We start from the raw sequence: 17,035 nt of genomic DNA, 5'->3' as shown, positions 1-17,035 counted from the left end.
TCTTGGCAGAGCACATCTGGAGGTGAGTGCTGAGCGCTGGTCTCGACTGCTGGGCCTTTTGGAGGAGCTGTGGAGGTGGATCTGCATGAAGGATGAGGAGCTGGCGAAGCAGATGCCCATCGGAGGAGATGTGCCCACTCTGCTGCAGCAGCAGAATCACTGCACGGTATGAAGTGTTGCCACAGGCGATGTTCCTGCCACACTCTGAAAGATTTATCCATACCTTGTCCTTTCCTTATTGTTTTTTCTTTAAGTTTTCAGAGAGAAGCTTCAAGAAAGTAACTTTTTTTCCCTAAAATAAACACGTTCCTTCTGAACATTTTAAGCATTTGTAACCATACTCTCAGCTTGATATAGCCAGCCCCATGTTATCAAGCTCTTTTTTTCCCTTCTTTAAAGCAAATGCCTCATTAGTTGTCCTCTCTCTCTTTCTGTGTGCGCAGATGGCTTGCTTGTGTTTGACTCACATCTCCCTCACTGTCCTAATCATTTTCTCCTGTTAGGGTGCAGAAGGTTAGGATTTCTATTATTTCGTGAGGTTTGCTAATGTTATATCATATTAGCCTAACTCCTCCCTCCTTATCCTGAGCAGATGTCTAATTAACTAGAATAAAGATATTAAATTGCACAAGATGCGTTGTTGTCATAAAGATAAACAAACGTGTTATTAAAAATATAACCGTGCTGAAGATGATCAAGCGTTAAGCCTGGCAGCCATGTGGCTATGGTACATTTACTAGTTTCAAAATCCTGCATTGGTAGAGTTTTTTAAAGGCCAATTTCGAAATCATTGCCGTACAGTGAGTAGTGTCGTTTCTCGTGTTTTATCATTGCACTTATTGATGTTTTTACACTATACAGAATCAGTTTTTCTAACAAGCAGTCAATACCTTTATTGCGCTGACCCATTCATACCTTTGGCATCACTGCCGTTTGTCAGCAGTGTTCCCCACTGTATTATTTATTGTAACCACTGGTTATTGTGATATTGCACCGGAGTGTAATTGCTTTCAGATAAATGACTCAGCCCGTGGCTACTGTTTACTCCCAGCCTGCCGGCCGCTCTTGACATCGTAATGCGTTTCTCGGCATCCCGTTCGCCACACTATTATTTTGTTCCCCAAAACGCCTTGAGAGTAAACACGTGTGCAGTCATGTGTCACAGACACAAGGATCAGACACGCTGACAGATCAGCTGCCACACGCGCACACGGAGCTCAGTCCTCGTGCGTTGCTACACCTTAGCATATGTGAAGCGCATTTGTATCCGAATGCCTTCTCCGATCTGCTACATCTGATTTTTAAGTTTGTGTAACTTTTCAATGAAGTTTGACAAACTACATTTTGAAATGTCATTTTGTAATTTTAGATGGCAATTTGTTAGATATAATACTGTTTGAGGCTAATGAAGCAATCATGCACACAGAAAAGAAAGGGGTTTCAATTTTGAGAAGCACTTCTGTGATAATTTGTAGAAAGAAATATGAAAGAGAGGGAAAAAATAAGAGAAATTACACACACACATAATAAAGTGTGTAATACTTAAAGCACTAATTCCAAACTTCAAAAGAAAAAAAATCATTAGAGCAATGTGCTCAGTGCTTTCCCTTTTTTAAAGGAAAATGGAGAAAAAAAAAAGACATAACTGATCGACCACAGACACTAAGAGCGGGCTCTTCCAGTGGCACACGATCAATTTCTTGGCTGCTGTAATGTCTGCTAAATATAGTCTTTTAATGGCTTAATGAAGAGTCGTTACTCAGAAAGCAGAGCAGATTATGTAAAAACTATATATTATGGGAAAAGAGAGACACTCTTCCACACTTTGCCTGGTTGACAGTCCAAACTTGGACCCTTTATGGGAATCTTGTTTCTGATTTTAATTGATATGGGTTCATCAGAGTATGAGGCTTGCTCCACGTGTCTGCTGAACACCTTACAGAGAGAAGAGAAAGGCATTACCCCAGCTGATCAGATGAGCTCCATTATATAAGCAATGAGTCTGAGAGCACACGCAGTAACCACAGAGTGTAATCTACCTTCATGTCCACTTCTACTTTCCTTTTTCTCATTACCCTCTCTCAGCCCTTTTATCTCATTTTCTGTCATCCTTCCCTGTGGTTCCTGTCTCTAGCCTTTTTGTCTCTTTTCTTTACACTCCTCCTCTCTATTTCTTTCACATTTTCTCCTCTCTGCTTCCCCTTGTTCATCTCCAGGTATTCAGCTTTGAGAATACTCAAAAAAGGAAATAATGAAACTGGCGAGTTGAAAGTGCGGAAGTCTCACTTACCATTTTTTCCCTGTGTTATGTTTTTCCCTCACTTCCTCTGTGTTCTTAGTAGATTGGCCTGGAGGTCTTGGTGACCCTAAAAAGGATGAGGGGAGGTGGCTGAGCAGAACAAAAAGCTGGGGCTTTGAACATGTCATGCTCTATTACTTGCTTACACTGACAGACACACACTTGCAAGTCCCCTGTGCTCACACATACATACGCAGACACAGTCGGTGAGCAATGCATGCACCAGCTGCTCTGCCGGAGAGATTGGGGGAATGTGCATGGATATAAATATATGGAAATTGGTGTCTCTGAGGTAGGGAAGGCTTAGAGTGAGGTTTTTTTTCCATTCTCTTTTTGTTTTGGGAGACTTTGAGATAAAAGATGAAGGCTAAGCCACTTAGCCCAGCAGAGAGCAACGGATATTGCTGTTATTAAAGAATCGGAAGGAAGAAAAATATGAAAGAGCAGTGGTCCAAGCAGAAAGTGATAGACAGGAAGTGGCAAACAGAAGCAAAATTAAATGAGGAGAAAAGAGAAAGATGTACAGTAGATAAGGTGAATCCAGGTTAGTGGAGGTAGGAAAAGTATACATGGTACATCTTTTTATATTCATAATATTTAGGTTTCCAACACATCAGCTGCATTCACATCTAGCTCAAAAAGCTGATTGTTGAAGTGCTGAAAGTGTGAGGCGACTGAGTGGGTATTGTCTGTGCTAACTTGAGTTACTTCTTCCGCCCTCCTCGGTGTATTGATCCGTGTCTGTGTTTTTCTCTTCTAAAATGGCCATAATAGCGTTTATTAATTGCACATTCAATTACCCAGTAAAAACGCCTTTGTCAGCATCAAGCCGATTAAACTCATCAGTCTCTTCTATTAAATTAGCAGCTTTTAGATCAAGGAGTGGGAACGAGGGACCAGAGGCTTGTGGGCATCTTTAACGACTCTTATCTTTCAGCAACAGTTGGTTTCTTGTCTGCATTGTTAGGCGAGTTCAATCTGGTTCTTTCAAAAGCTCATTCGAATCTTTCAGAATGAATACAGGCAACAGGCAATATGCGATTTAGTTTAAATTTAGTTAAACCCCCCTTCCCCATATCTTCTAAATATGCTTAAGTAGCATACCATTACTCAAACTAAAGTGGGGAGAGTCTAATAATTTGCCACAGGACTCATCTTAATCATTGTGCCTGAATGATTGATTAGCACCATTTACACTTGAATGGACAGGTAGTAAAGGAGAATGAAATGGATTTAAGTGCTGTGCTGGACTTTACCTCAGGGTGTCTGTGGAGATGCAGGGCTTTTTTAGAACTCACCATTGGCTCTTTCTGAGGAACTTTAAATTGTTTTTGCCTGCTTCATTTACACTTGCAGTTTAATGAAATTGCTAGACGTGTTTCTTGATGGTCTAAAGCACTGCTGGCAAAAAAAAGCCCCTATCTGCTGGGGGTCCTCTGGGTTTGTCCTGCAGTATTTGGCACTGGAACATTGGCCTCAAATCCTTTGGGTCCTGTCAACTCTGGGGTGGGGCATCCTTAGATCCGGTATGTTCCAGCACATTCCATGGGTGCAGATTGAGCTAGAATCAAAGGAATTTGCAATTGGAAACCAGGTCCACACCATGGGTCCTTTATCGTCTCTCTTGAGCCAAAGGGCAGTGCCATGTGTATGCATGGTCTGCAGCAGTGATTAGGTAGATCAAGATGCCAGGATCCAGCAGAACATTAAATTGTACCTAGATGATCAAAGTTTTTCATTTCGCCTGTCATTTGGTTTGTAATGTGAAGTTGTGTTTTTTAACCATGGAAATAATTCTGTGATCATCCACCTCAGTTTTATTATGTGGTCTTTCAGAGCTTTTGGTGTTGCTGAGCTGGCCAGTGTGTTCATTATTTTAAAAATGTACCAAATTTTTGGCCACTCTCATAGTGTTTGCAATCACTCTATGGGTTTACTTTGGTTTATTGGTCTAATGACCGCTTCCCTCACTCACATCAGAATCTCTGCCGACGTCATATTGAGAGATCCGGTGAAAACACAACTTAAACACTTGGAGTCAAATACAGATGTTTTTATTGGTTTAATTTGTCATGAAACATCAAGGGAACACACTGTATCTGGCCACAAAATTGCTTGTCAATTAATTACTTTTGAGCCTTTGAATATGATGCACTGTTAGCCGTTAATGCAATACTTTATTGAACCGCAATACTTTTTTAAGCCCCCTTGAATTAAAGCTGAAAGTCTGCATTTTAATCTCATCTTAATTGTGTAATTTAAAATCCACTGTTGGATATGTCTAAAAACACAAGTTAATGTTTAAGTGCATATTTAAGCAATTATTATCACTTCTATTAATGCACCAAACAGCGGACAGATTGCTACATAGATGGTTAGTATAGTCGAGCATTCATGAGCTGAAGAGAGAGGTTTGGGAGTTAATCAAAACCAAAAGAGATGACTAAAAAGAGACTGAATATTTGGACCGTGTTAGGAGATGAATCCTCTAAATTAATGCTGATATTATTCTGGTAAGTGTGCATTAAACCTTTCAAAGGCTATGATAGCATAAAGAAGCAAAGAAGTATATGAACAATGCTGCGGTTAGCAGTTATAATTATCGGTGACAGCAAACCTGATTAAGTACTCCAAAACTATGCTAAAGAGTGATGCAGTGACGATTCAAAAAAACATAAAAAAGGTTCTAATTTGACCTCAAACTTGTAAATTATTGCAGTTGCACTAACACAACAATGCAAAATATACATATCTTTTACATGGAAAAAAATAACATTTTTATTTCGGCAACTGCGAATTTGTCACAAATAGGTTTCTTGTACATTCACAGGCATTTCACAGCCTGTGGTTATTGTTACTAAATTAACAATGGCCAAGGTTGGATGCATTAGTTAAGTGGAGCATTTGTTTCAAACAACTACCAGCTATCACTAGCTTTCAGCTATTCTGAGATAACAGCGAATGTTGGGAGGGCAAAGGAGCAATTAAATTTTTTTTCAGTTGAATCACTCTGTGGCTCCTTTATGAACTGTGCAACTGTATGCAACTATAAAATCTAATTTGGCTCAGACGACACAAGTTCAAATTCTGGCCTCAACTAAAAATAGTTTTTGCTAGAGAAAAATAAGAAGTCATCTGTATTGTGACTTCCCCCCCCTTTCTCCCGCAGTGTGATTGAACCCTTATTGCAAAGGCGCCTGAAAATTCCTGCCTTGTGCCTCTCTTATGTTGAGAGATGGTATATTGTAGCAGTCCTTTTGGGAGGCTTATTTCTTCTAGAAGATGAGGGCTACGGTAATATTGTGGAGAGGCTGAGATAGCAGGGTTTTGAGAGCAGGAAGAGGGATGTTTGGCAGAGCTCTGAAAGAAGCTGTGTTGTGATGTTATCTCATTGGCGCCACAGCACAGGGCACTTAGTGATAAGAGTCTGCTGTGCTGCTACAGCCACATACTACACTCTTACACAGACCTGGGCACAAGCACTTGCCCACAGACATAATCACACACTCACAGCCAAGGTCACGGTCACTCGTAGCTTCAAGGTAGATGCCAGAAGTATTGTGAAAGTGACAAGAGTCCCCTCTTTCTCTAGTCTCCATAAATCACAGCTCATATTCTGATGTGCCAGAGCCTGAAAATTGTTGAAAAAGAGCAAAGAGAAGACCTGTCCTGTTTCATCTCTGACATAGATGTCTATGTCTCATCACTGAAACGCTGCCTGGGATTTGCTTGGGGAAAAAGGGAAAAAAAGAGAGCTTTTTTGTTAACTTAAAAGCGGCGTATGTGTTTGATATCCGCCTTTCAAAAAAGTGTGAAAAGTGTGTCCCTGTGTGAAACTCTGATAATGTGCGCGTGCTGAGGTTTGGTTGAATATTGGGTGAAAGTGTTTTGTGCTGTCACCTGCCTGAACTGTAAGGATACCCAGTGGCTGGATAACAGACGGCGAGGCTGTATCTAACAAAGAGGATTACTTGGCGCTGCTCACGTTGCAGATATTAAAGCCTTCTGTGGCTCATTTCTTTGGAGCCAGTTTACATTAGAAGATAATATTACATTTATTGTAACTGACAGGGATTTTTTTTATTACTCAAACTATGCCTGTGTGACATGATTATTAATATGGGTATTATTATAGTAAATATGCCTGAGACGCAGAGTTCACTTTTGACCACAGTGGCCTTACTGCAGGCTGTTCTTGAGCTTTTAAGCCACATGATCTTTATCAACAGGGTTTTTTTTTTTTCAGCTTCTATTTGAATTTATTCTCACACACAGTGTAAGTAAACAGTGCAGCAATAACACAGCACTGCACTTCACTTCACAGAAGTGATATTACACAACAGACATGGCAAATAGAATACAGTATCTCAGAAATTATGAGTGTGTGAGTAATGATAGATAAGGTCAAGCTAGAGAAGGAGAAAAATCAAACATTCAGTAAGAAATCGGTAGGCGTTATCTTAGAAGTTATGAAAAAAAACACCAGAAAAAATTATGTGCACATGTCATAAACACATTTTTAGCAGAATGTTTAAAGTGAATCATTACTACTAAATTTAAAAAAAAAGGGTGGGGGGTGAGTTCATTTTGAAATTGATGGCTTGCAACATGTCTCAAAAAAGGTTGGGACGGGGAGTTGCCGTAGGCTAGAAAAGTAAATGTTCTAAAAAGAAATGGATGCAGGAACATTTTGCAACTAATTGGGTTAAGTGTCAGCAAAATAAAATGATTGGGTGTAAAAAGAGCATCTTAGAGAGGCAGAGCTTCTCAGAAGTAAAGATCGGCAGAGGTTCAGCAATCTGCAAAAAAACCTGCAAATTTCAGAATAATGATGTTCAACATAAAATAAAGAACACTTTGAATATCTCGTCATCTATACGGCCTAATATTTAATGATTCAGAGAATTTAGAGAAATCTCTGTGCACAAGGGACAGTGCCTGCCTGCCTGTCCTGACCTTTCCAACTGAAAACATTTGGCACATCATGAAATGCAAAACTAAGACAAAGAAGGCCCAGGACTGTAGAGCAGCTAGAATCCTGTATCAGCCAAGAATGGGACAATATTCATCTCCCAGATGTCACGCAGGGTGCTACACAGTGGTAAACCCACCTACTCATTATCTTAAAGACCTCACAGTATCGCCCCAGTAAAACTTTCGCTCTGACTGTTGGCAGACCCCGTTGGAGTTTTCTCCATTTTCTCCACCTTACAACATAAAGCAACTTGAGGCAACTGTTGAACTGAATAAAAGTGGCACTGTTCCAACTTTCTTTGATGTTGCTGCCATCACATTCAAAATGAGTGAATATTTATTAATTTTCTGGGTTTAAATATTTGTTTTCTGTCTTCTATTGTGAATAACATATGGGTTTATGAGACTTGCAAATAATTGCTGATGGTTCTTTGGAGATGTTAAAAGTGTAATACATGAAGTCAAACTTCACATATCTATAAACAAGCCAGTTCTACAAATGGCTACAAATGGTTCCTTCTACATCTGGCTGTAATCAGACTTCCCTGATTTATTCAACCAGGTGCAGTTTGTTTCCACCAGGATGCTGTTCGTGGACCTGAGCTGTTATCTGTGTTTAACACATTACACAACTGACATCAGAATATTTTACTGGCGTCACTCTGAGTAACATGCAACACACTTTGAAAATAAACAGCCTCTTTACCCTCATTTCGTTTCCTAATTTAAACCACCACTCTACATCTGAGAGCAAAAACAAAAAGAAATATATGGAAAACTAAAGGCGTTGGCATCAACTGGGAGTTGTCCTCGCTGCTCAGCTCCTCATCCTCTTTTTCTTATCTCTGCTCACACCCCTTTCCCTCTTCCTCAATCACCTCTCATTTACGTTCTATCTCTCAAGGTCCCCTCTCTGCGCTACCTGCCTATTATGCTTCCTCTGTGTGAACGGGGAGGAAATCATTGGAACGAAGCAAACCATTTATTAGCAGGGATGATCTAATTTGTGTTCAGCAGGATGCTTCATTTCAGGGTGAGAGTACATTTGTCTGCAGGAGGCTGTGTGAAATTGTCATTGCATTGGTCTAAATCCAACTTTTACAAGAACTTACTTCCAGAAATGACTTTTCTTTTTTCTTTTTTTTTTTTAATGCTTCCACAACAGCAGCGTTGGCAAGTGTGAACTGTGAAATAGAATTGAAAGAAGTGGTCAGAGGGTTAAGGTCACTCAGGAAATTATAGGCTAATTATGGCAAATCTTCACACAAATGTTTAAAAGGATGAAATTAGATGGTGATGACATAGTATAATGAAGGTCACACAGAAGGTGAAAGTTCAGGTATGGGCGTATATGGATGTAAACTGCATCTTGAGTGGTGGGGTGTTCTCATACATACAGATTGGATAGTTTCTCTTCAAGGCGATTCTTATTGTTCTTGTCTTACGTCTTCAAATGTTGCCGGTAATACGATTGCACCCAAGCCAGCATCTTGTCGTCAGTCTTTTGCATCTCATTTTTGCTGCACTCGACTGTTTGATCAGGCTGATAAGTGTGAGACTTTATCAGAGCGAGTCATCCCAGCTAATCAACCAGCTTCACAGTGTCTTCAACTACATCGCCTCTTCACAAAGCAATCACACACTCCGATAGGCAATGAAGTCCTTCGGGGTGTCACATGTATATTCAGACAAGAACAATTATGCCGTTACATACCGTTCTCACCCCCTTTATGTAGTTCCATCGCCTGCCGTGCACTCTGAGGCAGAATTCTTGACATAAGGTTAAGAGCATTTGTCAGATTGCTTCATGAACTTCATGAACTAGAGCCTGGAGTGTGTGTGCGTGTGTATGTGTGTTTATGGTGTGCTATGCTTATTTCAATATGAGCGGCGCTGTGAGAGGATGTGCAGGATGTGTGGTACTACTAGCGAGCTCTATAATGATTATTCCTGCAGGGTTACAGTGACTCGCTTTATTCTGTGCCTTGCTCAGCTAATTTCACACAGACCCAGAGGAGAAGCCCAGTTTGACCCAGTACTCTCACTTCAATCGCTGCTCTGTTCTCAGAGCTCTCAATACCGCTGACACTCCTTACATAGCCACTCTCTCACTTGCTCTCTCTTACCTCTTGATTCCTTCTTAATAGGCGAAGACTGAGCAGGGAAACTGTTTTGTTGTGCTGCAATCACCTAATTAGCCACTGAATGTGTTGCTTATCTTGCCGATAGGCAGAACGTAAACATCTGCGTTTGTTCATTGGTCTGATGTGAGTGTTTTAATCACAAGAACCTCTTTTGATATAATGAAAGTCAAAGCTGATTTAAGAACTGGTTCATTAGTGTATATATATATATATATATTTCTGGGGGGGGGCAGTAATTTGGGTACAAAACCCTGTTTAATATGCATCAGGTTCACTTGGAGTTCACTGGCAGGGACAGGTTGAGGAGATGAGTCTAGCATGCACATACCTGCAGAGAAAATGGATATGTTTTATATTAAAAAACCGTAAAAACACACAAAAAAATACAGCTTCACTATTTCAGTCTTCAGTTATTTCAAAAACTAGGACCTGCAAGAACTGTATGAAGATTAAACTCAAATTAAACTGTTTTTTAAAATATATTGATCATAACAAAGTTACAAAGAAGTTCGTGGTTGATATTAGTAACATTTTTATATGCGTCAAGTCCCCTCTAAGTCATTGCTCTGTGCTTTTCCCACAGGCGCTACGGTCAGAACTGAAGGAGCGCGAGCACTTGGTAATCAGCACTTTGGACCAGGCGAGGACGTTTCTTGCTGATCAACCCATTGAGGGTCCTGGAGAGCCACGCAAGAACCTGCAGCCAAAGACTGGTTTGTTCCTTTTCATTAAAAAAAAAAAAAATCTATCTCTAACAGAATAAATAAACTTTAAAAATATTGCACACCACTACAGAGTCCATTAAAGCCACGCCATGCAATTTTTCCCACCTCCTAACTGAGTAAATTGTGGTAAAATCAGAGCTCATAATGAGGCTTAGGCAGTTTTATCTTTTAGGTATAGTAAGTATCTGGAGATAATGACTTGATGATAAACTATAAACTCACAGTTCAAGGTCTCTAGTTAGTGTAGTCTGTTCTCAACAGATTTTAAATCACTAATCGCCTATTTTTGTAATTCACATATCATTTTTTTTCCTCTTACATGGCCAGAATCCTGTAGAAACAAAATTTCCCACTCTAAAGTTGGAGTGTATGATAATAGCATATAGGAAACAAATATGCATTGATTTTGGACGCAGCCCGTGGTAATAAACTATAGACTGTAAACACTTTGTTTTGTAAAGCCCTGTTTTGAAGCCATCCACAATTAACACTGCCACACCACTAAATTTAATGCAATTTAGGCTGGTGAGTTATCAGAAAATATCACCCATACAGTGACTATGAAGCTATACATTAGCTAAAAAACATTTCTTCGTTGAAGCGGTTTCCATGTTTGCTTCTGTTGTAAAGTTGGACCTTTGGCCCCTGAAAGAACTCTAGTTTTTGGCACCTATACCTTGTCTTCATTTTTCAGGCATAGTGACAGAAGGATAGTAGCAGCACTGAAAGGGAAGGTTTGTAACACTGTTGTGAAAGTTTCTATGATGTACGGTTTGGAGATGGTAGATCTGACTCAAAGAGAGGAGGTGGAGCTGGAGGTAGGCAGAGATGAAGATGTTTGGGAGTGACCTGGAGGGACAGGATTAGTGTCACAGTATGTCAGTGGGACAGTGCCAGCTAAGCATTTTGGAGACAGTGTAAGAAAGGCTAGGGGAGATGGTTTGGACATGTGCAACGGGGGGATAGTGCATACACTTTACAAAGGATGTAAAATATGGAGCTGGCGGTAAGGAGGAGAAAGACCTCAGAGAAAGTTCTAGAGAAGGTAGTGATGGAGGACATGCAGAGGGTTGATGTGATGCAAAAGAGAGGGTGAGGTGGCTGCAGATGATGTGCTGTGGTGACCCCTAAAGCGAGCTGCCAGAATACAAAAAAAAGAAGCTGGAAAAGGTTGCGGCTTGCATCCTACAAAGTCATTTGCTAAAGGTTTTTAGTTGGATTTAAGCTCCATAGTGTAATGGTTAACACATTTGCTTAATATGCGAAAGATCACAGAGGCACCTACCTGGTGGTGGAGGTGCGGGTGTCTGGAAGGGCAGCATTAAATCAAATATATGGATGCATCCGCTGTGATAACCTGATATAAATGAGAGAACTGCCACAAGAAACTTCTTCTTTTCTGCTACACAAGGGTTTTGTTTTAGGTACCTTAACCTGTCATCAATCACAAGAATGGCTGCTTTTCAGCCAGTTTAAGAACCAGATTCTAAGGTCTTATTTGCCTCACTTCTGAGGTTAAAATCATTCAAGCTGTTACCTCTGTTGAAGGTAGTATAAATAGATAAGAAGCTGGGCTTACACATACACCAGCTCATTCAGTATTCCCTCTCTGTCTCTTTTTGGATGCAGCAGGGAAGTCTTCGTTAGGTCAGCATATTTCCCTTCTAACTAAATCCCTACTGTGTAAATAATTAAACCGACCCAAGGGAATGTGTAGGGGTGTGGCGAGACTTCAGAGCGCAGACCGATAGGCTTGTTGTCTGTGATCTTTGATGCACATATCAAAGCGTCATCTCATTGTATACAGTAAATAGATTTTTTTAAAACAAGCTAATTTAAGATCAGAAGCTGTGCTTGTGGTGTAACGAGAGGATATTGAATTTGTCAGAGTAACACTCTGATAGTGATGAAGCCCTAGCATCAAGAGTTTATTAGTATAGTAATGCTTTGTAAAGACAATCAAACGAGCTTATATTACTTTGCCTGTGTACATCATTCTTCTTTATAAACTACAGACACCATCAGTATCAGCAATGACATGGGGCTTCCTGCAGTGTCAGGCGTTTTTGTATGCCGGGAGCAAGATGAGAAAAAGCGAGATTGCAGAGGTGCAACAGGTGAAGATGGTAATTCAGTCACTACCCTGGAGATAAGACCTAAGAACTCCTGAGAGCTGCTCATCTTTTTTTGCAGTTAAAATGATTGTCTGGGGAGCAGTTTTCTCCTATACCTGCTCTTTTTTTATTCCCCCCCTCTTCTCTAACCGCATCCTCAGATATGCCACAGTCGTCATGTCCTCTCACCTTCTGACTTCTTAGACTTCTGTCATTTCTTAGACCCTCAGTCTCCCTCATTTTTTTCTCTTTCTCTTTGATCAAGCCTGACTTTAGTTCAAGCTTCAGCGTCCTACCTTCTTTTATTTTTCTGCCCTTCTGTTCTCCTTTGCTCCTCCATTCGCCTCGTGTTGAGTGTCGCTCATTTGCCTAGTATGGGATCAAAGTGTTAACTGAAGAAGTGAGGACTCAAAAGCTGAACTCAGGGACAACAGTGAATAGTTCAGCAGGTCGTATTTGTTACTTGAAAGCAGCTGAATTTGGCAGATTAGCGTGTCAGAGAGCAGGTCAAGGCTGGCGAGAGTGCTGGAGAAGAGGCGCGTGTGCAGTTTGGATTAGTTCAGGTTGTTACTAGGAAGAAGTTAGTAGACCTGAGACACAAAGGGACAAAAGAATTACTTCTAAGGGTCAGAAAATTCTACATATCAACTTACAAGTTCTGACAAGACTGTAGTTTTTCTATCAGGCAGTACAAAGTCAGAAAGAGGATCGAAGGGCTCTGGTTTATATTGTGCTGGAGCTTGATTTGTCGATGGGTGTCAAGGTTTGCAGATGAGTCATAGAAGGGTCAGACTTAGACATGAAGGATGTGCAACTACTGAAGGAATGTGCAATAAAAGAAAAAATGATCACAAAGGGCTTATTCAGCTGTATAATTATAGTAAAGTTTGCAGATAAATGGCTCATAGTTCTTCAGAATCTTCTGCCACATCATCTTAGGAAGAGAAAAGAAGAGACTTTAATGAAAGTTTATATAGGTCCCTTCAGTGTTTTTATTGTAAAAGTACATATTTAGAGAACAATAATTAAATGCTGAAGATGGTAAAGGTTGTTTTTGGGAAGCTCTAGCACTGAAACGTCACAAGCATGTGTATTTTTGTAAGTAGCAGTGTGGGGGAGCCTGTTTGCAGCGCTGGAAAGAAGTCAAGGACTGTGAAATAAAAGAAAAGATCCGGTTCAGTGCAAGAATTTGAACACATTACAAATGCATTTCTATCATTTCTTCCATTTTATAGAAGTAGTCTTGAAAAAAATGCCTTTCATTACCATATTGTGAAGAAATAACTGAACAAAATATGAAATAATAATGAAGGCCATGAGCATTTCTCCACAAAATGGCGTGCTTCTTTATTTCCCTTATTCTCTTTTTTTATCTTTCAGACCTCACACCAGAGGAGAAGGCCCGAGGGTTGGCCCGGGCTATCCGAAAGCAATCTGGTGAAGTGAGGGAGCGGTGGGAGCGTCTGAAAGGGCACGTGGGCGGTTGGCACAGTCAGGTGGAGCGAGCCTTGGAGCGACTCCAAGAGCTGCAGAGCTCCATGGACCAGCTTGACCTGCGGCTGACTCGGGCAGAGGAGGCCAAAGCTACCTGGCAACCTGTGGGCGATCTGCTGATCGACTCTCTGCAGGACCACATCGATAGAACCACGGTGAGTCAGAGGGTCAGATTTTTGCTAATGCACCATAACCATCCCTCTTATACTGTCAGATATGCTCAGTTTGAGTTCTGTTTAACAAATCTTGTTGTTTTCTGTGTAAAATCTTTGAAAATTCTGATTTGAAAAAAAGAATTGTTTGATGTTTCACATGGTTTCCCTGGTTCTTTATTTACTTTTTGTTTGTTGTTTTTTTTTTTTTTAAAGAAAGTGCTACTTCATTTGAGGATATACTCAGTATAGTCTTGCTTGTTTACACATCATATTTGAGGATGTCTCGTTTTGCCAAGGAGAACCGGCCGAGAAACAAGCAACAAATTTAATTTAACAAGCAAGAAAAATGAGAGCAGCATCTTGTAAACTGTAAACAACAAATGAAAGAGTCGAGAAGCGGAGGACAAAGGGGCACTGAAAATAGCCAAGTCACGATTCACAGCCTGCATGAGGAAATTCAGCTGTTGCACTTATTTCTCTCTCTGCTGCACCTCAGATCTTAATCACCTGAGGTACAGCCAGTCCGGGCACTCGTATTTCTTTATATCCGTGTCATTTAGCGATCCACTTTAGATTAAACGGTCTGTTAATAGATTAGATTGCAACCAGAGCAGCACTTGTCTCTAATACGGGAGACAGGTAGGACAGTACACGGAGGAGACTTTTTAAATGCAAATTTTAAAGCTGAAGCTGAAAACTTAATCTCTTCTCGAATTTAGGTGGTTAAACAAGAAAGGGCTAAACAAACAGCAGTCAGCAGTTTGGACTAAAGCATATTTTTTTAGGCTAATCTCACAACTATAATACAAATACGCTATCATCTTTTTCCCAGGCCTTCAGAGAGGAGATTGCCCCGTTGCGTCAGGACGTTCGAATTGTCAATGAGCTTTCTGCTGAGCTGACACCATTGGACATTCAGCTGTCGTCCACAGCCTCGAGACAGCTGGACCAGCTCAACATGAGGTGGAAACTTTTACAGGTACTTTAAATCCCCCTGAAACAGCTACAGATTTTGGAGCAGGAGTAGGGTTTTTTTTTTTTGTGTGTGTGTGTGTGTGTGTGCATTTTTTCCTCTAGATTTTGTCACAATTGTCTATATGACTTCAAAGGAGACTGCGCTGTCTCGTTGTTTTTGTTTTTTGTGTCTCCCTCGCTGTTTTTCCACTGTATGCCAATTTTACTTTGTCAGCCGAACACACAGGGGATTTGGAGCCGTCCCTCTCCCTGTTTACTTGTTTTAGTTGAACGCAGCTTTGTGTTCAGTGCGACACTTTGTCACTACACATCAGTGGTCACTATTCTCACAGCGCACCGGTCACATCCTTGGCTCTCTGCATGCTTGATAGTCACAGCTAGATAGTCACGAGTGTTTCTCAGAGTTGAACATGTCTCAGACCTCGAGGAGAAGTCGTGAAAAAGTCTCTTAACAAGTCATTACAAGGAGATAGAAGAGGAGTGGGTTTTGAGCATGAGCGCTGGAGTTGTGTTGATATCCTTTAGACAAGTTTCAGTCATTTTTGTATTCTAATTGGGGATTTTTAAACTTAAAGGTGCACTGTTATTCAGTTTTTAATCTCTAGATTGCTATGCCAAAGTAGCTTTTCTGTCATGTCTCTTAGATTTAGGGTCCTTGGCATTGATGCCCAGTGATGCTTGAGATCTGCAGTGTTAGTGTGGTAGGACTTGACCTAAGCGGCTAAGAATGGCAGGAGACAGATGCTGTCCAGTGTAGCGAGTGATTTATTCACCATTTTGTGACCAAACCATATTTACAAAAAAATAAATAAATAAGAAGAAGTTCAACTCCATAGTTAACTCAGTTCAAATAAACATAACTGAACTTAAATCAATGGAAATTAAGGTCAAGCTGCACACAGCTACACTGACCTGGTCCTTTCCCCCCTGAACACCTGCATTCATCTGCTTAAATAGTCGACTCACCCCTGGACTATTCCATTCAGTAGGTAAGATGAACATTATCATACTCAAACCTATACTGCTACTCTTTACTAGCAATAAAATCTCTACGGTGCAATCAATACATATTGCACCAATAAATCCATTTCTGTATAAACACAGTCTAAAATCAGCTTTATTAAATTACAAAGATTCTCCCCCTTCTTCACCTGGTCTCTGCCTGTGACCTCAGATTAACCAGGAAGCTATAAATACAGGAAGTAAAACTATATTTCCTCCTTTTGTTCCTGGACCACAGGTAAGGTGAGTTCAAACTACACCAATTAACAGTTGAAATAAATAACATGTTAACTTAATAAACTTGTCATAATTGATTTAAACCAAGATGTTATATTACATAATCTGTAATAGTGCAATGGACAAATGGTGCTCTCACCCAGTTTGTCACATAGAGGAACTGAATACAGGTTAGATGCTCAGCTGTGGACATGAGACAGATGCAGATTTTTTTTTTCTAGTGCAATGTTTTTGAAGCTTCCTTTATAATTGAGGCAGACAGTGTGGTTGCATTATTCGGGAATTTAAGCAGGAAAAGAAATGTGCCCCCCCCCCCTTCCCCGCTAAGCAAAACTGGTTAGCTGTGCTCATTTGTAGCCCTGTGATTTTTTTTTTTTTTTTTTTTTTTTTTTTTTTTTTTTCCCAGTGCACTGCACAGATACCCACTAACAGTCTTGTTGCCTGGAATATGACCATAATTGAGATTGTGAGTCAGAGAAGGGCTTAGTTTCATTCTGTCTCTCTCTGTTGTCCGCTCTTTTCATTTCTTTCAGTCTGCAGGAAGGCTTCAGCTTCACTAATAAGCCAGATCTGGCTGTGTAGTTTGATGGTTTGGTTTTCATTTCCAGACAGCTACCATCTTCCTTGCTGCGGGAGAGTGAGGATAATAGTCGCTAAGTGGCCAAAAAAAGAAACTGAGCTACTGGTCTTTCTGTACCCATTTCCAGGATCCCTCTGTGATCTGGCTGACTTAATGCCCGAGGCTCCTGTGTGAATGTGCGAGTCTCAGTATTACAGGCTGCCAATACTGTCCAGCTAGTCGGAATGATGGAGCAAAGCAAATCATGTGCGGCAGGGCACAGGTGCAGTGCCTGGGAGGTCAATACACAGCTCTCAAAGGAGCGCGGGAGTAAAAGTCTGAGTGATTGATAACTTA

At 40.6% G+C, this 17,035-nt stretch overlaps 1 protein-coding gene across 12 annotated transcripts in view; it reads left to right on the top strand.

Moving 5' to 3' along the window:
- utrn (utrophin) overlaps positions 1–17,035 on the top strand; it is a 187,665-nt gene that overhangs the window by 111,688 nt on the left and 58,942 nt on the right. For all 12 annotated transcript variants that reach the window (XM_003449882.5, XM_005454648.4, XM_019345707.2 and 9 more), the window contains 4 exons: positions 10–166; positions 10,001–10,130; positions 13,637–13,905; positions 14,738–14,884. In XM_003449882.5, the coding sequence (XP_003449930.1) occupies positions 10–166; positions 10,001–10,130; positions 13,637–13,905; positions 14,738–14,884 (703 nt within the window). The remainder of the gene's footprint in view (positions 1–9; positions 167–10,000; positions 10,131–13,636; positions 13,906–14,737; positions 14,885–17,035) is intronic.

The sequence above is a fragment of the Oreochromis niloticus genome, linkage group LG15 (assembly GCF_001858045.2).
Source record: "Oreochromis niloticus isolate F11D_XX linkage group LG15, O_niloticus_UMD_NMBU, whole genome shotgun sequence".
Taxonomy (NCBI): domain Eukaryota; kingdom Metazoa; phylum Chordata; class Actinopteri; order Cichliformes; family Cichlidae; genus Oreochromis; species Oreochromis niloticus.
This window is presented reverse-complemented; position numbering and strand designations above follow the sequence as displayed.